The sequence below is a fragment of the Leopardus geoffroyi genome, chromosome E2, assembly GCF_018350155.1.
Source record: "Leopardus geoffroyi isolate Oge1 chromosome E2, O.geoffroyi_Oge1_pat1.0, whole genome shotgun sequence".
Lineage (NCBI taxonomy): Eukaryota > Metazoa > Chordata > Mammalia > Carnivora > Felidae > Leopardus > Leopardus geoffroyi.
In genome coordinates this window covers 42,338,099-42,365,234 of record NC_059335.1, presented here as the reverse complement: position 1 = coordinate 42,365,234, position 27,136 = coordinate 42,338,099, and the positions used below count along the sequence as shown (strand labels likewise).

Here is a 27,136-nt window from a genome sequence, read left to right as displayed (position 1 = left end):
TGTTTGCACTTTCCGTAGTAGTTTTAGGCAAGTGCAGCAGGAGGATTTTCAGGGTTTATTGAGCTTTCATCTTGCTGGAACTAAAAGTATCTTTCAAGTTCCTTGGCTGGGAGCTTGCCCTCTGCTTGTTCCTTTACTTTGTCCTCTGCTTACCCCTTTCCCAAGAGTCGTATTTGGTCCTCCTCTCCTTTCTCCCTATATTGGGGGTTCTCGCCTACCTCCCTGAGACCTATGAATCCCTAGGCCCTAATAACTTTTGACAAGGAAGCAGGACGGAGTGTAGTTAGGAACTCAGACTCCACTGACAAAGCTGGGTTTGGATCCTTTTTCCACCACTTACTAGCTGAGTTACCTGGGGGTAAGTTAGGTGGCCATTCTGGGACCATTTCATATGTAAAGTAAGTGAAACTCTTGAGTTTAGGACTCTGGAGGCTTGCTGTGAATGTGCAGTGAGGTGGGAGTTAGGTGGGTGTGCTCTACGATTCAAGTCCAGAAGTCCTCAGGCACAGCATCAAGCACTTTGTATTTATTCCTCAGGCACCATCCCATGAGAGATTATTACTGTCCTCATATTACAGATGAAGGAAACAGGCTATGAGTGATTGGGTAACTTGCCCGGCTCCTGTTCCAATGGATGCCTGCTTTGGGCTGAACATTCTTCTGGGCTTAACATCTTTTACAGGGATAGTCACTAGAGATCTAAGACTGCTTAAAAGTGATTCTTTAAAAATTCTCATTTTATTTTACTGATTTATGGGAAGATGGGTTTTCTTCTTTGAATTCTGGGGATGGGGTACCTTCTGGGGTGATCTCTCCACTCAAGTGTTAGCTGGCACAGAAGTGGGGGGGGGGGGAGGATAGAGCTAGTTGCTAGGCCACCCCTCCTGAGGAGAGCAAAGCCCCAGGAAGGCAGAGACCTCTTCCTTTGACCACCAGGTAGGTAAGAGGCCTCCCCGCCCCCAAGCTGGGGTTTTTGAGAGCCTTTTGTAACCTAACTTCAGCTTCCCCTACCCTGGCCCCCCTGGAGGTGCTGAACCCAAGGCGGGGGCACAAATATGGAGGGTGCAGGGTGTTCCTCTGTTCAGTCACTGTTCAGGACACACCCATGAATGCACACCAGCCTCAGGCGGTCCCCACCTCCTCTCACTTACAGAAATGGGCCACAGGATGAAGGGTATGTATCTGTTGATGGCGAGGGTGTAGGTGATGAAGAAGAAGCAGAAGGTGGACATCTCCATGGTGATGATGAGCATCAGGAGAGGGTGCACGCTGGTCCCCGTGAACAGTACCAGTGCAGCTATCAGGCAGCCCTGCCGGGAGACATATACCTGAACTACCGCAAAGGGCTCTCCCCTACTCTAGAGCCCTTCTGGAGCCCCTCGATCCCTTCACCCTCTTTTCATGGTTGGGCCTCCGCCCTGGGGTACCAGCCCAACTTACCAAGCTCAGGATCTTGACCTCGGCGTGCCCGATCACCCAGAACTCTCTATTGCCTTTCTTGAATTCCCACATGTAGCGGCGACACCCCTTCCTGGTGCCCACTTCATCCTTGGGCTGCACCGACTTTGGCTTTTTCTTGATCTCCTTGTCCTCTTGGTCTTTCTTGTCCCCTGGTTCGTCAGCTGCAGGAGGGGACGGCGGCGCAACTGCGGGCGCCGATGCAGGTGCCGCCGCCGCCGCCTTCTTGCCCTTTTTGCCTTTGTCAGCCATCTTTGCGGGAGTTCTTAACTTCTCACCTCCTGCCCGATCTCTCTCCTGCTGGCGCCGGACAGGCCTGGCCTCTGAGCGAGACTGGTGCCCACCCACCCGCTCCCAGGTCCCGCTCAACGGCCGGGACGCGCGAACGCCAACGCCCGGCGCTGCCCCGCGCGCCACGTCCCCCTGCGGTCGCACCTCGCTCACACCTAGAGGACCGGAGTGGGCGTCAAGGGCCCGGCCCTAGCCAGGGCCGCCCACCCCCACGCGGGAGCCTCGGCCCCAGCCCGGGCCCCCTGCGAGGGGGGAGGGGGGCTCCCGCCTGCGCTGGAGGTGGCCTCAGGGTTGTACCGTCGTGCTCGCATTGGCTGGAACCCGGCTGGGGTCAAGACCCTGGCCACGGCGTCCTGGGTCGGATTCGTCCTGCGCCGCGAGGGCGCAGCGGCCGCAGGAAAATGAAACTCGACTTTTACACAAGGCGACGCGAGGCAGCAGAGATGTTCCCGATTTAGCAGCTCTGATTTTATGATCGCCTGTGGGCCAGAATGGGTGCCAGCATATGCAAGCTCAGTGGTGGGATTACCGGGAGGGATGAGGCACAGACGCTTATGTCCGCGAGGGTGCCCCCTTTGAAGGTTCAGCTTTGGTCTTGTACGGTGCCCGCCGAGGATGCCCAAGGATGCCCGGGAGGATGGGCGCCTGGAGGCGGGTCCCGGCGACGGTGCGGACTGGGGTGGTTTGGCTGGCGTGGCCGCAGGTGCTTGTGCCGGTGCTCGTGCCCGCGCGGGTGCTTTTGCTGGTGCCCGTGCGGTGGGTTCCGCGGGCTGGAAGACTTTCAAGTTCGATTCCCAGGACACTCTTCACCGTATTCCTCACCAACTTGGCAACCAGAGTCCCATCGAAGATACACACGATTGCCGATTGCCGCGGTGAGACACAGGGACTGTCAGACACAAGACCATATACGGAAAGGAAAGGCTGCGTTACTTGGCAGCTTAGCAGCAACCTGTCTTCCCTATCCCATCCCAGGCGGGGGCTGCAGGTGGCCTCCTGTTCCCCTCTGACCCTGCACTACTTTCTTGGTGTCTGCCCAGCTGGCTGCTGCGGCGCATTCTGCTATTCCCAGAGAAAAGGATTTTGGAAATGGGGGGTTTTGCTGCCGGTAATGACCTCGCCTGATGCCTGAGGCACCAGGAAAGGACCAGAGAAGATTGCTGGCCTTAGGGAGGCTCCAGACAGGGATGGGGTCCTGAGGAGGACCCTTAGTGGAAAGGACTCCTGGGCTATGTTTGTAAAGGGCAGGAAGGAATTCCCAAGGGGACCAACTGGGAGGAAGAAAATTTCAGACACTGGCCAGAGGTCTCCAAGGATTGTAGTGTAGCTGAGACCTCTGGAGCTGGTGAAGGAGGTGGCAGAACTGAGGCTAGAAGTGTAGAATATGGGACTTTATCAAGAGGAAAGTTCAGGGGCGCCTGGGTGGCTCAGTCGGTTAAGCGGCCGACTTCGGCTCAGGTCATGATCTCGCAGTCTGTGAGTTCGAGCCCCGCGTCGGGCTCTGTGCTGACAGCTCAGAACCTGGAGCCTGTTTCAGATTCTGTGTCTCCCTCTCTCTGACCCTCCCCTGTTCATGCTCTGTCTCTCCCTGTCTCAAAAATAAATAAAACTTAAAAAAAAAAAAAAAAAAAAAAGAGGAAAGTTCAGGTGCCAGAGGCAGAAAGCCCACGTGCAGTAGCCATGAGGTGAATCAGACTGGAGGCAGGGAAACCAGTGAGATGTGGTTGGGGGCTCCTGCTATTCAGGTAGAAATCGATAGAGACCAGAGTGTGGGAGCCCCTGGCAGGTAGGAGAAGGCTTGGTGGCTGAGTTAGCAAATGGGGACCAGCAGCCCATAGCAAGCACCCAAGATTCTAGGTGCTCCCCAAATCCTGCCCACTTAGGTGTTTCTCTTTAGCGTCACTTAACATTTTCTAGGTATGTCTTGCCTCAGCTAATCTGTGGGCTCCCACAGGGATAAGGGACTTTATCCCCAGCCTGGGCCTGGCACAATCCAATGGGACTGACAAATATCTACTGATTATGGGATGAATTGAAAGAACTCAAACTTTTTTTTCTGGATTAATTTCTGTTCCCAGTGCTTAACTTCTTAAACCAAAGTCTCACCTCCCCACTTCCCACCCTCCATCTTCAAAACATTGAATCTGCCATTTCTTGTGCTCTTCATATGATGAAGATTTGAGCCTCAGTTTGTCACAGCCTTGTGTCCCAGGGTAAGGTATTTAACCCCAGTTCTCATATCTGTAAAAATGAGAATTGTAAAGATTAAGTCAGAACATGCCTGGCCATGTGTGGGGCACATGCTGGGAGCTAGCTTCCTTCCTTCCTGAATAGGCTGGGCCATTCACTTTCAACAATGCCCTTTTTTTTCTATTCATGTGTTTTCCTTTTCATGTGCTTAAAAAAATATTTTTTTTAATGCTTGTTTATTTTTTTGAGAGAGAGTGAGAGGGAGTGCAAGCAGGGGAGGGGCAGAGAGAGTGGAAGAGAGAGAATCCCAAGCAGGCTTGCACTGACATTGCAGAGCCTGACATGGGGCTTGATCCCACAAACTGTGAGATCATGACATGAGTAGAGATCAAGAGTCAGACACTTAACCCACTAAGCCACCCAGGCCCCCCTCATGTGCTTTTAAAATACAATTCTCTAGGGGCGCCTGGGTGGCGCAGTCGGTTAAGCGTCCGACTTCAGCCAGGTCACGATCTCGCGGTCCGTGAGTTCGAGCCCCGCGTCAGGCTCTGGGCTGATGGCTCAGAGCCTGGAGCCTGTTTCCGATTCTGTGTCTCCCTCTCTCTCTGCCCCTCCCCCGTTCATGCTCTGTCTCTCTCTGTCCCAAAAATAAATAAACGTTGAAAAAAATACAATTCTCTAGTCCAGAAAAGTCAAAGTCCTATTTATAGACAAGAACACCGTGTTGCAATATTTCAAAAAATAGTGTGTATGATTCTCAAACGGGGAGTTTGTACCTGTTTGGAGAATGAGTATTAGAATGAAGATTTTCATGAGCTTAGAGTTTATGCAACTTCACACCTTCTGAAGAAGTAAGTGCAAGAAAGAGAAGGGGTGGTGGTATGAATGATATTGTGTAAATGAAATACTTATGGTCTGTCAGTTTTCCTTTGCAAAGAGTTTTGAAATACTGGTCTTAACTGGGGTCATGAAGGCTTCAACTTAACCCTCCAATGTAGAATAAATGCCTTCTTTCCATTTCTTGCATCACCAAGATGGCAACTATTAGAAGGAACACAGCTGTAATGAAACTGTTGATAAGATCCTGTAATACAGAATTGAAAACTGTCAACTTTAGGGGCGCCTGGTTGGCTTGGTCGGTTAAGCGTCCGACTTGGCTCAGGTCATACTCTCACGGTCCGTGAGTTTGAGCCCTGCGTCGGGCTCTGTGCTGACAGCTCAGAGCCTGGAGCCTGTTTCGGATTCTGTGTCTCCCTCTCTCTCTGCCCCTCCCCCGTTCATGCTCTGTCTCTCTCTGTCCCAAAAAAATAAACATTGAAAAAAAAAATTAAAAAAAAAAAAAAAAAGAAAATCTCTATGGGCAGAGATTTTAGTTTCCCTTCAGAAACCTCTTTATTGTTATGCTCTCCATAGCTAAGAGGATCTTCCGTACGTCCAGAGCTGCTCATATTTTGCTTTGTCTGCTTCCTGTTGCTCTGCACTCTGTGGGATAAAGAGAGCCCGGCAGCCTTTTCAGAAAATCCCTCACACCTTGAAGGAAATATTTTGAGTTTTAGCTCAATAGCAACCAATCCTACCTTAAGGTTAGAAAAAGGTACTATAAGGAAGTAGGATGTGGGAGAGGCCTGAACTCTGAGTTGGGATTTCACGGTGCAAGATGAAATGGTAAAAGCCATCCAACTACATTATGGGGTCTGATAGACACTTTGTAAGTGAATGTTCACTTTGTGCTGAGCATTGTGCTATTTGCTTTAAACACATTTAAGTGTTACAGAAACCATGTCAGGGAGTTACTATGATCACCCTTTTCCATTGCTGAATTTCCTAGATGGGGAAACTGAGGCTAAAGTTCACACAGCTAGGAAGGGCCCACGTCTGTATCTGGACACAACTGTAGTTCTCTAATCTTCGAGGATGCAGAACCTCAGGCTCCACAAGAAATAGGATTTATCAGGGCGCCTGGGTGGCTCAGTCAGTTAAGCATCTTCAGCTCAGGTCATGATCTCACACTCTGTGAGTTCGAGCCCTGCATCGGGCTCTGTGCTGACAGCTCAGAGCCTGGAGCCCGCTTCAGATTCTGTGTGTCTCCCCCTCTCTCTGCCCCTTCCCCTGCTCATGCTCAGTCTCTGTCTCAAAAATAATAAAAACATTAAAAAAGTTTTTTTTTAATAAATAAAAAAAGAAATAGGATTTATCTGAGACCTGAGGGGTTAGCTTCAGGAAGCTTTCAGTTGGTAAAGAATAGGAAACTCTGGAAAAAGCTACTGAAGAAGGCAACGCCATCATATGGCACCCTTTTAGGAGTGTGGACCCTTTATACCCATGAAACGATGGACTCCTGCAATCTTTCTGGGTATGTGTGACAATTTTCTACAACTTTGCCGTGCCAGCTCTTGCTTTTGCAGGGGCGAAATGTTTAATAATTTGTTAGAGTAGTTGCTGTTTGAAAAGTAGCAGCATGTACTGTTTTGTGAGCAATAGATGAGAAGTGTTTTTACCTACTGAATATACTTGAAATTTTTGTTAGGACAAGCTGCAGACTATCATGTTCAGTGCATAATGAGACAGAAGCAGGTGTGTGCATTCGTTCTGCTGTAGACAGAGAGGTCCAAGGAATCTTTCTGGGTATTAGACTAGTTTCTCCCCTGGGACTAGGGCAACACCCTGTCACAGATGAGTTATGTCCTTGTCCAGAAAGGTAGCTCTTTGGTTTTCACTTGAGGAGAGACGCTACTCTGGGACCAAGGACAGAGCTTATATTTGAATTACGAAAGTGAACACTTACAAGTAAGGACCAATCTAAACAAATCAGCAAGTGGTGAATGTCTAGTATATATATTATAATAAAAAAAAGAACGATGCACATTTCCAGAACTGTGATGGCTATATACAACTCATGGGCTTTGGCAGTGATGAAACAAACTAATGTTCCTATGATAAGACCCTGCAATGAAAGAAACAGGATTTGTTTTAATTCACATGGGCTATTAAAAAACAAAGCTAACCCATAAACTGTTAGGAAGTAAATCTGACTATATGGCAATTACCTGTATGATTTTGTATGTACAGTTTATGTGTAAAATTTCTCATATTTTAAGAAATGAGGGGCGCCTGGGTGGCGCAGTCGGTTAAGCGTCCGACTTCAGCCAGGTCACGATCTCGCGGTCCGTGAGTTCGAGCCCCGCGTCAGGCTCTGGGCTGATGGCTCAGAGCCTGGAGCCTGTTTCCAATTCTGTGTCTCCCTCTCTCTGCCCCTCCCCCGTTCATGCTCTGTCTCTCTCTGTCCCAAAAATAAATTAAAAAAAAAAAAAAAAAAAAGAAATGAAATAATACATGGAAATAATTAAAATGGACATTTAAGTATAGAAGAATAAAAAAAAATACTGATTTCTTTCTTCTTCCTCAACCAAATCCTAGTCTATTTCCTTAAAAGTAACAGCTGTTCACAATGTTTACTTCATGCCGGAAAGAAGTAAGTACATACGAGTAGAGTAAATATATGCTGATTTGATAGAGTGAGGTAGAGCTCCAGTTTTCTTTCCAAACTGTTGATTATCCCAACATCATTTATTGGGAAACACCAGTTATTTTCCCTGCTCATCTGAAATCCTACCTTTATCATGTACTAAATTCTCACACGTATTTGGGTCTATTTGAGACTATCCTCTCCTACTGAGTTGCTGATTCTTTTCTAGTACTTTTGAAATTACAGGAAATTAATTTTATATTATATTATTGTCTGACCTAGTCCCCTTTTCAGCACTCATTCTCAGATTCTTTATAAATCCCATGTTTGTCTTGGTCTAGTTCCCCAAACTAAGCCTGTTGGATTTTTTTTTGGGGGGGGGGCTTTTTGTGTGTGTTTTGAGAGAGAGAGAGAGAGAGAGAGAGAGAGGGAGAGAGAAAGGAGAGGGGCAGAGGGGAGAGAGAGAGAGAGAGACCCTTTTTTTTTTTTTTATTTTTTATTTTTTCAAAGTTTATTTATTTTTGGGACAGAGAGAGACAGAGCATGAACGGGGGAGGGGCAGAGAGAGAGGGAGACACAGAATCGGAAACAGGCTCCAGGCTCTGAGCCATCAGCCCAGAGCCCGACGCGGGGCTCGAACTCACGGACCGCGAGATCGTGACCTGGCTGAAGTCGGACGCTTAACCGACTGCGCCACCCAGGCGCCCCGAGAGAGAGACTCTTAAGCAGGTTCCACATGGAGCTCAATTCCACAGGCTCTCAGCATGGAGCTGGATGCAAGCCTTGATCTCACAACCCTGGGATCATGATCTGAGCCAAAATTTAAGAATTGGTTGCTCAACAGACTGAGCCACTTAGGTGCCCCATAAGCCTGTTAGCATTTTTATTTTTTTGAGAGAGAGAGAAAGAGAGAGAACAAGAAAGAGAGAGAGAGCGAGAGAGCAAGTGAGTGAGGGGTAGAGAGAGAGAGAATCCCATGAGGGGCAGAGAGAGAGAGATAGGGCACAAGTGAACAAGGGTCAGAGAGAGAGAGAGAGAGAGAGAGAGAGGGAAAGAGAGAGAATCCCATAAGGGGCAGAGAGAGAGACGAGTGGGCATGTGTTCATTCAAACCCAGGCTTGAGCTTGTGAATCGTGAGATCACAACCTGAGCTGAAGTCAAATGCTTAACTGACTGAGCCACCCAGGCACCCAAGCCTGTTAGTATTTTAATTGGGATTTCATTTAAAAGCCTGTTGGTATTTAATTGGGATTTCATTTAACTTCTAATTTGGAAAGATTAAAAAATTTACTCTTATTATTCAAGAATAAAGTATGTCTTCCCAGCTATTTTAGTGGTTTAAAAATATCTCTGAGTTTTTAAAGTTTTCTTCATATAGGTCTTTCAAATTTATTTAATTTAATCTTAGATATTTTATCATTTTATTGTTCTTGTAAAGAGGAATATTTTCTTCTATTTTAAGTGTTGTTCTACTAACTCCTAATGAGTTAGTAGAAAGTATCTTGTTCTAAATTGTTTCCCAGTTGATTTTGAGTTCTTTAGATATACAGTGATATCAGCTGAAAAAATGATATATTTTGCCTCTTATTTTCAACTGTTCTTTATTTTTCCTAATTGTGATGATTAGCTGTTCCAGAAATATTGAATACTAGTATTGATAAGGGCATCCTCTCTGTTCTTTATTAAATGGGAATACTTCTGATATCTAATCATATATGATGTGGACTTTTGGGTTTATTTTTATAATGTCAACAAAATATCTATGTATTCCTATTTTTTATGGGTCCCTTTCTTCTCTCTCTCTTTTTTTGCTATCAGAAATAAATGTTGAATTTTGTCAAATGTGTTCTTTTCCTTATTTGATGTAATCTAATTTGTTCTCCTTTTACCTATAATATGTTGGGTTAGTTTAATAGAGTCCTAATTCTGAATCATTATAGTGTATTTTTTTAAAGTACTGATGAATATTTTCTGCTAATATATTGATACTTATTGCTGTGATACAAGTGAGATTTCTAATTTCCTTTTTCTGACTTGGTCAGGTTTTTATATAAGTGTTCCATTACTTTTTTTTTTCTTTTTTGAGAAAGAGAGAGAGAGAGAGAACAAGCAAGGGAGGGGCAGAGGGAGAGGGAGAGAGAATCTTAAGCAGGCTCCACACCAAGTGTGGAGCTCCATCTGGGGCTCGATCCCATGATCCTGGGATCGTGACCTGAGTCAAAATCAAGAGTCAGACACTTAACCGACTGAGCCACCTCGGTGCCCCAGTGTTATATACAACTTTGAAAAATAATTCAGAAGGGCTTTTTTCCTTTTCCATACTTTGAAAAAGTTTCAGTAGTATCAGAATTACATCCCATGAAAGTTTGAGTTAATTGTGTGAAAAAGTCTGGCCCTGATATACTATGAAGGATACTCATTTGCTTAGTTCTCATTTTCTTCTGTATTTATATTGGTCTGTATTTACATTGGTTTTTCTCTATTCTGGGGTCAGTTTTGGTAATTATGTTTTCCTAGAAAATCAACTATTTCATTCAATTAGTTGTTTATTTGTTTTGCAAGGTAATCTTGGGTATCTTCTCAGTTTCTTCATCCTTTGTGATTATTTTCCCTGTCTGGTTTCTAACTTTAAATATATGTCCTCTCTTCACCCTTTTCCCCCTATTATAAGCCGTTGGTTTATCAGTTTTGGTCAATTCTATTAGTTTTGTTTGCTAATTTATACATTTCTGATATTATCTTCACTGCTTCCTCATTCCCTTTGTGAGGGAAAACCTGAGGAATATAAAAGTAAGACAGGAAAAACAGCGCTGATTTAGTATTAAGGGTTGAGTGAGAGGAGGAGCGAGGGGAGAAGGGGAGGAAAGGTAGGGCAAAACAGAGGTGACTGGCAAAGGGAAGTAGGGAAGCTTTCCGGAGGTGGCACCTCCTGGGAATCACTCCCTGAGGCCGCACCCACCCTGCATCACCAGCTCTCTCTGCTCACCAGCCTCAGGATCTTCAACACTCCCGTGGGCAAGAAGAAAAACTGCTTGAAGCTGTCCCTGAATTTGAACGGGACTTTGGCCTGTTCTTCAACACGCTTTTGGATGGTGGCCTTCTCCCCTGCGCTCTGGGTCACCTGCTGTTGCTTTCCTGGGGCGGCTTTGAGACTGCAGGCTGCGCCCTTGCGACTGCAGGCTGCGGCGTACTGGGTGCTGGATTCGCCGGGCGTGTGGGCTGCCCTGAGCGTGAGCTCTGCCTTGATCGTGAGCCCTGCCCTGAGCGTGAGGCTTGCACCGCAACTGCAGATTGCCCTGGAGTCCTGTAAGCTGCTGTTGTTGCAAGTTCCCTGAGGATGCCCTGGTGTTTGGGGCATTCATGGTGGTCCCCGAGCCTGGCTTTGTCAGGCTGGCCCTGCCGCTCTGAGCCTGCATGGCGGCGGCGGCGGCGGCGGCGGCGGCGGCGGCCAGGCTGTCCCCTGGGAAACAGCGTCGTGCCCCAACAGCCGCCGTCCGCCTATACCTCGCGCGCACCCAGCTCTTGCTGCCCGCCGACAGACCAAGCCCTCCAGCCACCCTCGTTGCCACCTGGGACGCCATGCCGCTGCCTAGGCTAGGAACTCACTATCCCTGCAATCCCACGCCTCGGTGCTGCCAGCCAGCCATCCAGCCAGCCAGCCAGGAAGAGGGCTCCGGAGACCATTTTAGGCGGCCTAGGCGCCTTCTTCTCTGCCACCCAGGCCCCAGAGCAGGAAAACCCAGTCCGATCAGGTCCTGGTGCTCCCAGCGCTCCCTTGGAAGTTACAGTATGGGTGAGCGCTGGGCACAGAATTCCTACATCTCTTCTTCCAGCTCCCATATTGAGATTAAAGTGAGAACTGCAGAAAATATGTGAAAGAATAAAGAAATATATTTAATACTTAGCATCACCTAAAAAGTAATATAAAATTACAAAACTTATATTTTGTCATGAATAGGTTTTTTTTGATAAGGACCACTTGGATTAAATAGAAGTTTCCGGTAAATGAGGGCCCCGTCGGCAATACAGCACACTGCTGCCAGGAGTCCGAACACCTGGAAACAAACACACTTTGTCATTGCTGTGACCATGGTCTGGCCTTGGGTCATTCACACAGGTTTTAAGTGTGCCCACTGGCTTCCTCTCCTGCTAGGGTACCAAGATTGCTCCCTCTGCTTCCACCTAATACTAAAACGGGAAGAGACTTCAGAGATCATTTTATTCTCATTTCCAAGTTTGCCTAGAGAAAGAGAAAAGATAACTTAAGTGAGCAGAAATAATATTGAAGTGGTGTAGGCTCTGAAATAAATACTTGTCTGGATGTCTTGACTTGCTCTGACATGTATTAGAGCCCTACTGAAGATCATACACTTAATGGGTAGGATTCTAAATAGGCCTCAGGAAAAAAAAATTTTACGGTAAAGGGAATAAACTAGAACCAGGTCTTTAGGTACTCTGACGGCTATTTGAGAGCTGGCGCCTGGGCTGGAAAAGAGGGATATCATTTCTTGCATACTATTTGGTCAGTTCCATCCCATTGCCTGGAAGTTGGGCTTCTTGGCTCTAGATAACCACTCCGTTTCCCATCCTGAATCTCAAACTCAGCTTCTTAGGTTCTGACCACACTCAGTACCTCCTACCTATCCTGTGACTCTGGTACCCTGCACGTTGCTGGTTCCTCTGCCTGGAACCATTCCCTTTCCTCCCCTGTATTCCTGACAAATTGAGATTCCGCTGCCAAAGATAGGTAGTTGCTTCCTTTTTTCTGTACCCCGCAGTACTCTGTCAATAGCTTATACACAGCTGCTTTCATTTCTCTTTCCTGTATTAGGCTCTAAGCAAGGTGAGGATAGGGTGGGCTCACATTCTAGTCCAGTGCTGTCCAAAAGAAATACAATGTGAGTCACCAATGTGGGCCACATAATTTAAAAGTTTCTAATAGCCACATTAAAAAGAAAAACAAGTGAAATTATTTTTAAGAGAATATTTTGTTTAGCCCAGTGTGTCCAAAATATAATTTTGACATGTCATCAATATAATAAAGTTATTATGAAATATTCTATGTTTTTTTTGTAGTAAGTCTTTGAAATCCAGTGTATATTTTACCTGTATAGCTCATCTCAATCAGACCAGCCACATTTCCATTGCTTGGTAGCCACATGTGGCTTGTGGCTGCTGCATTGGACAGCAACAGCTGTATACTTTGTCAGCATCCACCAAGGTGCACCATTTTATTCTTTCAGTGTTTGTTTATTTTTGAGACAGAGAGCATGAGCTGAGGAGGGGCAGAGGGGGAGACAGAGGATTTGAAGCAGGTTCTGTGCTGGGAGTGGAGAGCCTGATGCAGGGCTCAAACTCATGAACCGTGAGATTATGACTTGAGCCAAAGTCGGTCGCTTAACTGACTGAGCCACGCAGGCACCCCCTGCAAAGTGCACCTTTTAAAAGAATGAATCAGTGAATGAATAAAATAAGTGAATGAAAGTACACTTGACCTTTGAACAACATGGGTTTGAACTGCATAGGTCACTTATGTACGGATTTTTTTTGATGTAGTAGAGTACTATAAATGTAATTTCTCCTATGATTTTCTTAAAAACATTTTCTTTTCTCTAGCTCACTTTATTGTAAGATACAGTATACAATACATATGATACAGAAAATATGTGTTAACTGTTTATGTTATCGGTACTTCTGGCAACAGTAGGCTATTATTAGTTAAGTTCTTGAGAAGTCAAAGTTTAAAAAGTTTCAACTGTGTGGGAGGTCAACGTTGTAAAGGGTTAACTGTAAATTCTATGCCCTGTCCCTCTTTCTCCATAGTAGAGGGATAAGATTAAAGACAACTGGGGGAAATTGCTATTACAGCACTATCTCATTTCTAGAATAATTCTTATCCCTATGAAGTTGCTTAGGGCTTAGGAAGGAGATGAAAAACTATGGATTCTGACATACATGGCTGGCTGAGAATGGTTAGTTCTCCCAGTGGCCCATACCATGGAAAGACAAAGAAGTAGGACGGAGGTTTATATAAGAAGTTCCTAATTCACATCTTTAGATCAGAGTCTAGAAAAGCCAAATGATTTTGAACCTCCTATAAGAAATCTCAGAAGAGTATCAGATGGAACTAAAACCATATTATTTTACTCTTTTTTATTTTGGCTTGCCTTCCAGGATCAAGTCTGATTAAGCTGGCTTGCTTCTCTTCAAGCAATGTTCAAAATAATATAAGGCTTCTTCCAACCTTATCATGAGACATTTTGTATTACATTCCATCTGAAGAAGGATCTGGACAAAAAATAACTGAGTTCAGAGCAGTCTGTCTCACCTTAACAAGTGGTATGTATCCTTTTCTTTAAAAGGAAGCGCTGTGAAATCATCCATGGCTTTTTGCTTGACATCAGGTTTCTCAGAGCTAAGTGTAACGGATTCCAGTAGCTTTCCTCAGTCTAGTCTAGCCCTACATAGAGGTGGAATATATAGGAACTTCTATTTGGTGAACTTCAGTTTTAGGGTGAAGTCATATTCTTCCATGTTAATCAGGGCATATACTCATACAAAAAATATTAAGCCACTAGGTACTATATACTGGCCTAGGAAATCCAAGGATGATTATAATGTAGATTTCTGTTCTCATATATATATATATATATATATATATATATATATATATATATATATATATATATTTTTTTTTTTTTTTTTCAAGCAAAATTTAATTCTAATCAAACTTAAAGCAAGAAATCAGGAAGACCTCCACTTACCCCTCCAAGGACTATAAATGTTGTAGTTTCTGGTATCAGTGCCAACACAGATATGATTATCATGAATATTGCTGTTACCATTGAGTTGATAATATCCTAAAACACAGAATAGAAAGGTCAGCTTTGCATGAAGATCATAAAAAAAAAAAAAAAAAAAAAAAAGAAAGAAAAAGAAAAGAAAAGAAAAAAAAAAAAAAAAAAAAAGAAAAAAAAAAAAAAAAGAATCAGCTGCCAACAGATTTTGAAACTTCCATTTTATTAAATAAATTTAGTGGGTTCTTTTTTTAGGAAATCAAACTGCCACAATAGAATGACACCTATATTGAATTTGGTCTATAGTGATGCCTAGTGGTTCTCTTAACCTATGATATACCAATCATTTAACTACTTTGGCTTATTTCTTTGTTCAAGAAACCCAGTACTCATCACAACAAGTGCCCTCCTTAATACCCATCATCCATTTAGCCCATCCTCTACCTCCCTCCCTCCATCAACCCTTACTTTGTTCTCTAGTTAAGAGTCTCTCTTGTGGTTTGCCTCCCTCTCTTTTTCCCCCTCTTCCCCTATGTTCATCTGTTTTGTTTCTTAAATTCCACATATGAGTGAAATCATATGGTATATTTCTGTCTCTGACTGACTTATTTTGTCTAGCATAAAACACACTAGCCCCATCCACATCATTGCAAATGGCAAGACTTCATTCTTTTTGATGGCTGAGTAATATTCCATTATAGATCTATATATCTATATCTCTATCTACATATATCTATATCTAATCTATCTATACACGCATACCACAACTTCTTTATCCATTCATCAGTTGATAGACATTTGGGTTCTTTCCATAATTTGGCTTTTGTTGATAATGCTGCTATAAACATCAGGGTGCATGTGCCCCTTTGAATCAGTATTTTTGTATCCTTTTGATAAAATACCTAGTAGTGCAACTTCTGGGTCACTGTTTTCCAGACTGGCTATACCAGTTTACATTCCCACCAACAGTATAAGAGGGTTCCCCTTTCTCCACATCCTTGCCAACATCCATTGTTTCCTGTCTTGTTAATTTTAGCCATTCTGACAGGTGTGAGGTGGTATCTCATTGTGGTTTTGATTTGTATTTCCCTGATGATGAGTGATGTTGACCATCTTTTCATGTATCTGTTAGCCATCTGGATATCTTCTTTGGAAACATGTCTATTCATGTCCTCTGCCCATTTCTTCACTGGATTATTTGTTTTTTGGGTGTTGAGTTTGGTAAGTTCTTTATAGATTTTGGATACTAACCCTTTATCTGATACGTCATTTGCAAATATCTTCTATTCTGTGTGCTGCCTTTTAATTTTTTTTAATCACTTCTTTCACTGTGTAGAGGCTTTTTATCTTGATGAAGTCCCAATAGTTCATTTTTGCTCTTGTTTCCCTTGCCTCCAGAGGCGTTTCTAGTAAGAAGTTGCTCTAGCCAAGGTCAAAGAGGTGGTTACCTGTGTTCTCCTGTAGGATTTTGATGGTTTCCTGTCTCACATTTAGGTCTTTCATCCATTTTGAATTTATTTTTGTGTATGGTGTAAGAAAGTGGTCCAATTTCATTCTTCTGCATGTTGTTGTCCAGTTTTCCCAACACCATTTGTTGAAGAGACTATCTTTTTTTCAGTTGAATGTTCTTTCCTGTTTTCCACATTGATCTATGTGTCTGTTTTTGTGCCAATACCATACTGTCTTGATGACTGCAGTTTTATAATATAGCTTGAAATCCAGCATTGTGATGGATTTTTATTTTATTTTATTTTTTATTCTTCAGTTATATTGTTTATTTTTCAGGATTGCTTTGGCTATTTGGGGTCTTTTGTGGTTCCATACAAATTTATGATTATTTATTCTAGCTCTCTGAAAAATGCTGGTGGTATTTTGATGGGGATTGCATTAAATGTGTAGATTGCTTTGGGTAGTATAGACGTTTTAACAATGTTTGTTCTTCCAACCCATGAGCATGGAATGCTTTTCCATTTCTTTATTTCATAAGTGTTCTATAATTTTCAGAGTACAGATCTTTTTCTTCTTTGGTTAGGTTTATTCCTAGGTATCTAATTGTTTTTGGTGCAGCTGCTAATAGGATCAATTCCTTGATTTATTTTTCTCCTGCTTCATTATTAGTTTATAGAAAGCAATAGATTTCTGCATGTTGATTTTATATCCTGCGACTTTGCTGAATATATTAGTTCTAGCAATTATTTTGGTGGAGTCTTCTGGGTTTTCTACATAGAGTATTATGTCATCTGCAAATAGTGAGAGTTTGATTTCTTCCTTGCTGATTTGGATGTCTTTTATTTATTTTTGTTGTCTGATTGCTGAGGCTAAGACTTCCAGTACTATGTTAAATGGTAATGGTGAGAGTGGACATCCTTGTTTTATTCCTGACTGTAAGGGAAAGGCTTTCCATTTTTCCCCATTGAGGATATTAGTTGTGACTCTTTTGTATATGGCCTTTATGATGTTGAGATATATTCCATCAATCCCTACTTTGTCGAGGGCTTTTATCATGAATGGATGCTGTATTTTGTCAGCTTTTTCTGCATCTACTGAGTGGATCATGATTTCCATCCTTTCTTTTTATTAATGTGGTGTATCATGTTGATTGATTTGCAAATATTGAACAAGGCCAAGGATAAATCCCACCTGACCATGGTGAATAATTATTTTAATGTAAGGTTGGATTCAGTTTTCTAGTATCTTGTTGAGAATTTTTGTATCCATGTTCATCAGGGATATTGGCCTGTAATTCTCCTTTTTAGTGGGGTCTTTGTCTGGCTTTGGAATCAAGGCAATTCTGGCCGTATAGAATGAGTTTGGAAGTTTTCCTTCCATTTCTATTTTGTTGGAACAGTTTGAGAATAGGTATTAACTCTTATTTTTTATTTAAAAACTTTTTAAATGTTTATTTTTGAGAGAGAGAGAGAGGAGGAGAGAAAGAGAGAGAGAGAGAGAGAGAGAGAGAGAGAGAGAGAGAGAGAGAGGCGGGGAGGGGAGAGAATGAGCAGGGGAGAGGTAGAGAGAGAGGGAGACACAGAATCCAAAGCAGGCTCCAGGCTCTGAGCTGTCAGCACACAGTCCAATGTGGGGCTTGAACCCACAAACCACGAGATCATGACCTGAGCTAAAGTTGGATGCTCAACCAACTGAGCCACCCAGGCACCCTGTATTAACTCTTTAAATGTCTGGTAGAATTCCCCTGGGAAGCCATCTGGCCCTGGACTTTTTGTTTGTTGGGAGATGTTTTTTTAAAGTTTATTTGCAGGGCAGAGGGTGGGGGTTGGGGGGGAGAGAGAGAGAGAGAGAGAGAGAGAGAGAGAGAGAGAATCCCAAGCACATTCTGCACTGATAGTACTCAAACTCAGGACTTGAACCCATGATCTGTGAGATCATGACATGAGTAGAAATCAAGATTCAGACACTTAACCAACTGAGCCACCCAAGTGCCCCATTTGTTGGAAGATTTTTTTGGTAGTTTGCATGTTTCTAGGAATTTATCCATTTCTTCCAGATTGCCCAGTTTGTTGGCATTTAATTTTTCATAGTATTCTAATTGTATTTCTGAGGTATTCGTTGTGATCTCTCTCCTTTCATTTGTGATTTTATTTATTTAGGTTCTTTCTCTTTTAAGTCTAACTAGGGGTTTATCAATTTTATTCTTTCAAAGAACCAACTCTTACTTTTGTTGATCATTCTACTGTTGTTGTTGTTGTTGTTGTTTCTATATCATTTATTTCTGGTCTAGTCTTTATTATTTTTCTTCTTCTGTTGGCTTTAGGCTTTATTTGCTCTTCCTTTACCTGCTCTTTTAAGTGTAATGATGGATTGTGTGTTTGAGACCTTTCTTGCTTCTTGAAGTAGACCTGTATTGCAATGTACTTCCCTCTTAGGACTGCCTTTGCTGCATCCCAAAGATTTTGGACTGTCATGTTTTCTTTTCATTTGCTTCAATATACTTTTTAAATTTCTTCTTTAATTTTCTGGCTAACCCATTAATTCTTTAGTAGGATGTTCTTTAACCTCCATGTATTTGTGGTCTTTCCAAATTTTTTCTTGTGGTTGTTTAAAGTCCTCTACTATTATTGTTATCATTATCGATGAGTTTATGTTTGTTAGTAATTGATTTATATATTTGGGTGTTCCAAGCTGGGGCATAAATATTTACAATGGTTAGATCTTTAATTAATTAATTAATTTTGAGACAGTGTGAGTGGGGGAGGGGCACAGTCTCAAGCAGACTGTGTGCTATCGATGCAGAGCATGTGTGGGGCTTGAAGTCACAAAACTGTGAGATCATGACCTGAGCTGAAATCAAGAGTCAGACGTTCAACCAACTAAGCCACCCAGGTACCCTGATTGTTCGATCTTCTTGATGGATATACCCCTTAATTATGATATAATGCTTTTCTTCATCTCTTGTTACAGTCTTTGGTTTAAAAATCGAGTTTGTCTGAAATAATTATGGTTACTCCAGCTTTCTTTTGGCATCCCGTAGCCAAAAGATATTAGCCAAATTAGACAGATGGTTCTCAATCTTCTCACTTTCAATCTGCCTATGTCTTTAGGTCTAAAATGAGTCTACATTTAGGTCTAAATGTAGGCAGCATATAGATAGTGTTTTTTTGTTTGTTTGTTTGTTTGTTTGTTTTTTTAATCCATTCTGATAGCCTGTGTCCTTTGATTTGGAGCACTTAGTCCATTTACATTCAGGGTGATTATTAATAGAGGAATTTAGTGTCATTGTGTCACCTATAAAGTTGGTGTTTCTGGTGATGTTCTGTGTTCCTTTCTAGTCTTTGTTGCTTTTGGTCTCTCCTCCCCACCCCCAAGGAATCCCCGTTAGTATTTCTTATAGGGCTGGTTTAGTGATCATGAGCTCCTTTAGTTTTTGTCTGGGAAACTCTTTATCTTTTTATTCTGAATGATTGTCTTGCTGTTTAAAGTATTCTTGCCTGCATGTTTTTCCCAGTCAGCACATTGACTATATCCTGCCATTCCCTTCTGGCCTGCCAAGTTTCTGTGGACAGATCTGCCTCAAACCTGATCCATCTTCCCCTGTAGGTCGACTTTTCCCCCCTTGTTGATTTCAGGATTCTTCTATGATATGCCTTGGCGATGGCCAGCTTTTGAATTTAATGGCAATTCTCTGTTTCTTGGATTTTGATGTCTGTGCCCTTCTCCAGATTAGGGAAGTTTTCAGCCGTAATTTGCCCAAATAAACCTTCAGCCCCTTTTTCTCTCTATTCATTTTCTGGGACTCCTATGAATGTTATTCTATTTTAATAAGTCATTGAGTTCCCTAAGTCTACCTTCATGATCCATTATCTTTGTTTCCCTCTTCAGCTTCACTATTTTATTATAATTATAAAATCTTATATCTATATATCTTATAAAATTATAAGATAATTTTATCTTCTGTATCACTAATTTTTTCCTCTGCTTTGTCCACCCTTGCTGTTATGACATCCATTCAGGTTTGCATCTTGGGGGTTATAGCATTTTTATTTTTGGCCTGAGTAGACTTTAGCTCTTTTATCTCTGAAGAAACGGATTCTCTAGAGTCTTCTATGCTTTTTCCAAGCCCAGCTAGAATCCTTGTAATTGTTGTTTTAAATTCTAGTTCCAACATCTTATTTATATCTGTATGATTAAATCCTTGGCCATTTTTTCTTCCTGTTCTTTTGGTGTGAATTCCTCCATCTCCAACAGGTTGTTTTTTCCACTTGTAGATGTGCAGCTTCGTTCTCTAAAACTTCTGATTGATTTCTTAGGTGTTCAAATTGATTTCTCTAGCTGTTTGGGGGAGAAGACAAGCTTAGGGTTGCCCTACTCCTCTGCCATCCTAATCTATTTCTTTTTTATTTAAATGTAGGTGGAGGGAGAACTCATCTAGTTGGGAGTAGATGATATATTGTGTGGAAGGTTTACAATAGAATGGTACACTGGGAAGCCGAAACGCTAAGAGAAAATGTGGAATAGTTTAACCTGTAAATGAAACAACTTTATAACGTTAGTAAAATGCAGTTAATAAGAAAAGCTACACACACTTGGCAGAAAGTGGTAATTTTCAGGGAAAAACTTTCACAGATTTGCATGAAATGGCTGGCTGATTATGCTATTATTTGATGATGTAGCTCATTCATTTATAATTTCCAGAAATAAAGCATTTGCCTTCTGAACAATGGCTTTAAAGGAAGCAACTTATATTTTGAATGGATGTATAGTGTGGAAAAGAAAATTGGTTTATTCTGGATGGTTTACATCTGTTTGCAGGTAACTGTAGGCAGGAAGGTATTGTTAACATAGAAATATCAGACTTTAAACCCATGGTAACTTAGAAACATAGTTATTAAAAAGAAAATAGGAAGAGGTTCAATGGGGACAGGGCAAGATTAGATGCACAAAAGAAGAAAAAAGGTTCACATTTGCAAGAAATATTAACTGTCCTAGATTAATGCTTCTCTGTGTTGGATACTTTGCTCTGCTTCAAGGCAAGCCACACCTCTACTTCAGGTAGACAACCCTGCCTCCAGTGAGTAATTCAGGTAAGTGTATATGAATGGCCTTGGGTAAAAGTGGTATTCTAGGGAATGTAGAGAACCACAGGATAGAAAAGGATGTACCTGTCTCGAAACATCAATGATCCTTTTTTTTTTTTTTTTCTTCAACGTTTATTTATTTTTGGGACAGAGAGAGACAGAGCATGAACGGGGGAGGGGCAGAGAGAGAGGGAGACACAGAATCGGAAGCAGGCTCCAGGCTCTGAGCCATCAGCCCAGAGCCCGACGCGGGGCTCGAACTCACGGACCGCGAGATCGTGACCTGGCTGAAGTCGGACGCTTAACCGACTGCGCCACCCAGGCGCCCCAGAACATCAATGATCCTTAATAGTCATTTAAAGCATTGTGTTTATAATGAAAACCAAAGATCAATATACCATGGTGTAGAATGTTAATTTAATTACAAAAATGGAGATTTCACAGAAATTTTGAGCCTGCACTTGGATACCACTGCAAAGCCCTGGTCTGGTTCACTTTGTGTTTTCTGTCATTGGAACACTTAAGGTTAACAGTCAGAGAAGGCCAGCTCTACACACTGTGTCGGTTACTGCAACTTTGGGACAATGATAAACATAATAAATGTGAATGCATATGACCAAGCCCTTTCCTAAATTAGTAAAGACAGTGGTCATGAGGCAGAAGTACTTACAAGTTACAACTGCAAGATTAATTGGAATCTTCAGCCATCTTTGTCTCCTTCACTTTTGTTACAGTAAAAGAGTTCCAGGCATCTCCTCCATCTGTGCTCTGGCTCCTATTCTCATCCACCACTCTGCAGGCACCTTATTCTATTCATTACCCTTCTTTGTCCCTGGCCAGGTTTCAACTCAGTAGCCCTGAGTTACAACTCTAGTTACAATTGTAATTATAGTTGTCTCTCTTCTCCTGCTCAATCTATTGCCTCAGCTTTACTATCACCTCTCCACTCAAGGCACACCACTCTGGTAAAGGGGCCTCTATTAACACAGTCAGTGAATATATATATTTTTCCAGGACTTATTTTTATTTCTTTACATGTGGTAATATTCACCAGTCCTTTTTGAAATGTTTTCCTCTCTTGCCTTCTGTGACACGGGCCTCCCTTGGGTTCTCTCCTGTCTTTCTCTGGCTACTCTTCCTTTTCACCCCATATGTTCGTCTTTCCCAGTTTTACCTTCAGCTTGCTCTTCCCTCTGTGCCAGTTAGACCAGTCTCAGAGATCATTTACCATCATAAGGTGGTGACTTCCAGGTTTAACTCTTCTCTCTCCTGAGCTTCAGACCTGTTTTGAACATTTCCATCTGAATACTCCATAAGCAACTAGAACCTAGTATTTGTCTAACTAAACTCATTCCATTCGTCTCCCTGGCCCTTCCTTAAACCTATTCTTCTTCCTGTACTTCTTATCTCATTATCATCTCAAGATATTTAAGTGGCAGGTATTCTTAGTTTTTCTTATTTACCTATTCGTATCAATTCTACCCCATTAACCCCTTTCTCTCCAGCTACTGTCATGACCTTAGTCCAGGCCTTCATAATTTTCATGTCAGGGTTATAGAACCAAACTTTTAAGTGGTCTCTGAGACCTACCTCTAGTTTTGTTGCTCTTTAAGCCATTATTGATACTGCCACCAGCAATCCCCTAAATTGTAAGCTGCTCATGTCATTCTCCTACTTAAAAAACTCTAAAAGCTTCCAATGGCCTTTGGGTTAAAACACAGGGCATATAAAGCCTTGTATGCTCTGACCTCCTCCTGCCTCTCAAGCTTCCACTCTTGTCCTCTCTTCTCCACAACTCAATATCCCAGCCATTCAGAACTACGTGCAGCTGCTCGAGGTCATGCTCTTTCCCCCCACTAGACCCTCATATGCTGCTTCTTCTACCAGGCAAGCCTATGATGATTTGGTCCCCTTCCCTGGTTTGGTGCCTCCACACTATCCTGGGTATACATCTATTGCAGCACCTGTTACACTGAATGGCTCATCTATCTTGCTTCTTGACTACGTTGAAAATCTCACAGGTGTAAGATTTGTGTTTTATCAAAGAACCTGTTACAGAAGCTGGGATTAGCAGACACTTAACACTTGTTGAACAAATGATTCCATTAGATCAAGAGCAGAGAGGAATCTTTTCATAATGGAATAATAATCCCGTAGTTGACCATGCAGCACCATTTCTTTTCTTTTTTTCTAAGTAGGTTTCATGCCCAGCTCAGAGCCCAACACAGGGACTGAACACATGAACCTGAGATCAAAACCCGAGATGAAATCAAGAGTCAGACACAACTGACTGAGCCACCCAGGTGCCCCAGTATAGCACCATTTCTAAGAGATTACAATATCAGCAAAGTTTGATCCTCAGAGATTTGGAGACTAAATTTCAGTGTGGTACACATAGGACACTCTCCCTCCCAGTGTATTCTGTTCAGCTTAGAGCTCCACGTGTATTACTGGGACATGTAATAAGCTTGAGAGAATTATAGTTTGGAGAAAAATAAATAGTTTTATTAACCTTGGAAAGCAGACTGTGAAGAGCAACTATACCATTTTTTGAGTAAAGAGGATATGGACCATGCTGTTCATGTCCTTGCAGAAATCTCTGGAATAATTTAGCTTAGCCCTTTCTGCTACTAAATGACATTATGTACTCTGAGGGTCAACTGATGAAGGCATTGTGATCTCTTTTCCTAGACTTCCCTCCAGTCAGGTCCAGCTCTAAAGTGTGATCAAGTACTTTAGAGAGATGCTATGAAGCTCTTCTCTGTTTCCCAGCTTTCCCCTTTTGGGATCTGTTCAGCTTGTGATTAGCTTGAAACATTCATCACTGGCCTTCAAAAGTGGTTCTAGAAGGTACCACCTGAAGGCATGCTTATGGTTTGAGAATAGCTCTAAAGTCCTCCCTCCTTAACTAGGGGTTATCAGCTTGGCTATCAGCATTTTGGACCCCAGGAGGATGAGACAAGTGCAGCAGAGGAAGACTTCAGTGCAGCTACCAGTCTAAAGGTGGGGAGGGCAGCAGGAGGTCTTAGAAGGGAGACCTACAGAGACAGGATATTGAGGATAAGACTTGAAAGAGGAGAGAGAGGTAAAGACACTCCGTTTTTCCTAGAACTGGATAACAATCCAGGGACACATTCACCTTAACTAGTATCTTCAACTTGCCTATTTTGACAGTTTCTAGAACCATTTAGGCAATACACTGGGCAGTTATTCTTAATGCTATAAGTATGGCAGGTGAAGTTCATATGCTATTAAATAAAGTTGTACAATATAAGTTCATTATTTAGCATTAGTGTTTCCAGAATTAAGTAAGATAACATTGTACTTTATTCAGTCTCCCAAATTATCTCAGTTTTCCATTTGGTGGTCAGAGATGTGCAAGACGTGGATACTTGGGTATGTGCCTCCATCTCTCCCCCCAATTTTGAGGCCATATCAACATGTATTTAAAAGGGAGGTAGAGATTAAGAATGTGCTATAATTTTATTAACTAGGATCTTAAGTTTAAATTTCTTTAGAAGATCTATAGTTCAGTGAATTCTCCTGACAGAAGGGTCAGTCACATCTAATAGATGGAGCTCAGATTTATGCTCTGTGGTTGCACCAGGGACAATACAGAACACATTAGCAGTGGATAGAATTCCTCCTTCCTAAGCCTATCAGACATTACCTAAAGGCCTAAGAAAACCAAAGCATAGTTTATTAAGATGTCTCACTATGACAGGAAAAAAGTCTAATAAAACTGAACACTTACAAGCAAAGGCCAAAACAAACAGTCTATTAATCGATCCAGTCTCAGCATATATAAAATTATGAAAAAGAAAATAACAGCAACTTCAAATCCAGTGATGACAATGTACGGTTCAGGGGCTTGTGCAATGATAAAAAAAGCCATAGATGTCACAGTTAGTGCCTATAAGGATAAAAACAAACAGACAAACATGATTTATTCAATGACTATTGAATGCCAAGTTTAAATTGTAAAAATGATCATTTCTAAAGTAACTACATAAATGGGTTTATGCCATATATACACACATCTAAAAGAGGAATGACCAAAATGTATGGATGCTGACTTCTCCTTCTGTTTTAGAGAACTAGGTGTCCCTCTCTGTTATTCCACTTGCACAACTAATACCATCACTTCCCACATTTGTTCCCTTGATCTTTCTTTACTACCTATCTTCTTTTCTGACACCTTCAATATCTTCTCATTGGTTCCTTTCTTCATCATACTATAAACATATCCAAGTTGTCCTCTCTTAAAACACACACACACACACACACACACACACACACACACACACACACCACACCCCTTCCATTCATCCTGCTCCCCAAAGAAACTCCTGTTTTTTACTTCTCACTGTAATGCTTTTTAAAAAAGTCTGTATACTGACTCCTAGAATTCCTTATCATCTGCTCATCACTCCTTAACTCTTAGCAGTCTGGAATCTACTATCAAATTTAAACTTAGAATGTTACCATGAAAAATACTGGGGAGAAAATTTTAAAATAAATTGTTAAGAAAAACAATTCTCCGAAGAACCCTATGGGGGGGGGGGGGATTAAAAAAATGCAACAATTCTGATGCTTCACTTTTTTTTTTTTTACATACTTTCCCTTACCTAGATAGAATGCAATCAGAATGGATGAAAATTTTAAGTGAAAAAACCCTTAATAATTAATCTAATCCAATCACCTCATTTCCAAGTGAAGATACAGAACACAGAAATGTTAAAGTGAACTAAAAGAAAAATAAGCTGATAAGTTCCAGGGAGTCTGTCAACATCATGTTCTTAGGAGCTGTCATGTTACAGCTCCATCCAAAGTCTCTATGTTCTTGGAAAATGGTTTTGTCAAGAGTTTTCCCTGGCTAGACTTTTATGATTAGTCTGTCAGCCAGTACCATCTACATAGTCTTTTTGACCTTAAATCTATTCAGGCTACTTATTTATGATTCTTTCAATTACCGTATTCGTATACAAACAGCCTACCTTTAAGCTTCTAAATTGGTCAGTTTGAGTATGTAGCAAATGTAACCAGTAACTAAATAAGTCATTCTTTGTAATTAACATAATTACTCTTAGCAACATGTCACCTCAAACCACTTCATTTACTCTACTGAACCGCCCCCTTGAGCTCATGGGTTATGATACGTAGGGTCACTTTTTCAGCCCTCATCCCCTTTAAACTTTCCACACCATGGAATTTGACATTGGTGTTTAATCCATTTTCTTACAAGTTCCCATGATTTCAGTTACACTGAGTTCTCCCCCGTTCCATTATTTACAGCTCTTCTATCTTTACTAACTCTTGGCCTTTGTCTCCTGTTCTCTTTTAAATATCCCACTAATATCTCAAACATTTCTTTACCACTCTATGGAAATTGCTTTTCCTCAGATCATCAGTGATTTCAGAAATACTAAATTTAATTAACATTTTTTACTCCTTATGCTACTGGACCCTCATGACTTGTCATTGGCTGTCTTTTCCTGTTTTTCTACTCCTTGGGCTGGCATGTCACCTCTCCTAGTTCTTATATCTCTGCAACTATTCTCCCTTGGTGGCTTCTCTGCCTTTACTCATTCTTTTAAAATGCTGGCATTCCTTTAGATTCTGTCTATGACCCACTCAGTGAATGTGGGTCTTTCTCCCAGGTCTGTCCTCAACATCTTACACGTAACTAGCCATCTGCAATCTCTGAGTACCTGCAGGAATCTCAAATTCACCATCACCAAAATTGAACTCACCTTGCCTTTCCCTCCTGTATGCACTATCTTAATTGGTGATACCACCATCTATCTTTTTTTTTTTTTTAAGTTTAATTTATTTATTTTGAGAGAGAGCAAGAGAGCCAGTGAGGGAGGAGCAGAGAGAGAGGAAGAGAGAGAATCCCAAGCAGGCTCTGCACTGTGAGCACAGAGCCTGATGCACGGCTCGATCCCATGAACTGTGAGGTCATGACCTGAGTCAAAATCAAGAGTCCGATGCCCAACCGAGCCACTCAGGTGCCCCAGATACCACCATCTATCTTATCACCCACCCTAAAATCCTAATATCAGTGTTCCTAATTACTTCTCACAACTGATCAATCATCAGGTCCTGCTGATTTGATGCCTAATGTCTTGGGAACTCACTCCCTCCTCTTCATCCCTAAACTAATGCCCTTCAATATCTTCCCTGAACTATGATGACAAAGGTAGGTATTACAGTAAAATTTCTAAAATGCAAGTGCATTTCTCAAGGGCTCCCTGTGGTCTTGAGAATAGAGCCTACCTCTCATCATGGTATTCAGTCTTAAAGGACTCAGCTCCTGTCTACTTCTCTAGCAGAGTTTCTTCACAATTTATCCACAGGATAATTCCAGTGTTTAATTCTGAAATTAAACTTCTGATCCT

At 42.0% G+C, this 27,136-nt stretch overlaps 1 protein-coding gene and 1 long non-coding RNA gene across 8 annotated transcripts in view; both read right to left on the bottom strand.

The window, feature by feature from the left end:
• The window catches only part of LOC123579266 (chemokine-like factor), a 42,037-nt gene that overhangs the window by 12,068 nt on the left and 2,833 nt on the right, over positions 1–27,136 (bottom strand). The window contains exons 2-5 of one of the 7 annotated variants that reach the window (XM_045442995.1): positions 24,490–24,648; positions 14,170–14,265; positions 4,925–5,023; positions 3,351–3,990 (exon numbers count right to left, since the gene is read on the bottom strand). In XM_045442995.1, the coding sequence (XP_045298951.1) occupies positions 3,985–3,990; positions 4,925–5,023; positions 14,170–14,265; positions 24,490–24,648 (360 nt within the window). In that variant the 3' untranslated portion in view covers positions 3,351–3,984. Of the gene's footprint in view, positions 1–1,151; positions 1,311–1,440; positions 2,001–3,350; positions 3,991–4,924; positions 5,024–5,317; positions 5,422–11,274; positions 11,461–13,747; positions 13,866–14,169; positions 14,266–24,489; positions 24,649–27,136 lie in introns of those variants that run through there. The other 6 variants (XM_045442992.1, XM_045442996.1, XM_045442994.1 and 3 more) reach the window with 6 other exon arrangements.
• On the bottom strand, positions 6,759–10,501 carry LOC123579272. Its single transcript, XR_006702712.1, has 2 exons — positions 10,392–10,501; positions 6,759–6,883 (listed from the first exon to the last, which is right to left on the bottom strand). It is a non-coding gene; the product is annotated as an uncharacterized LOC123579272 (long non-coding RNA).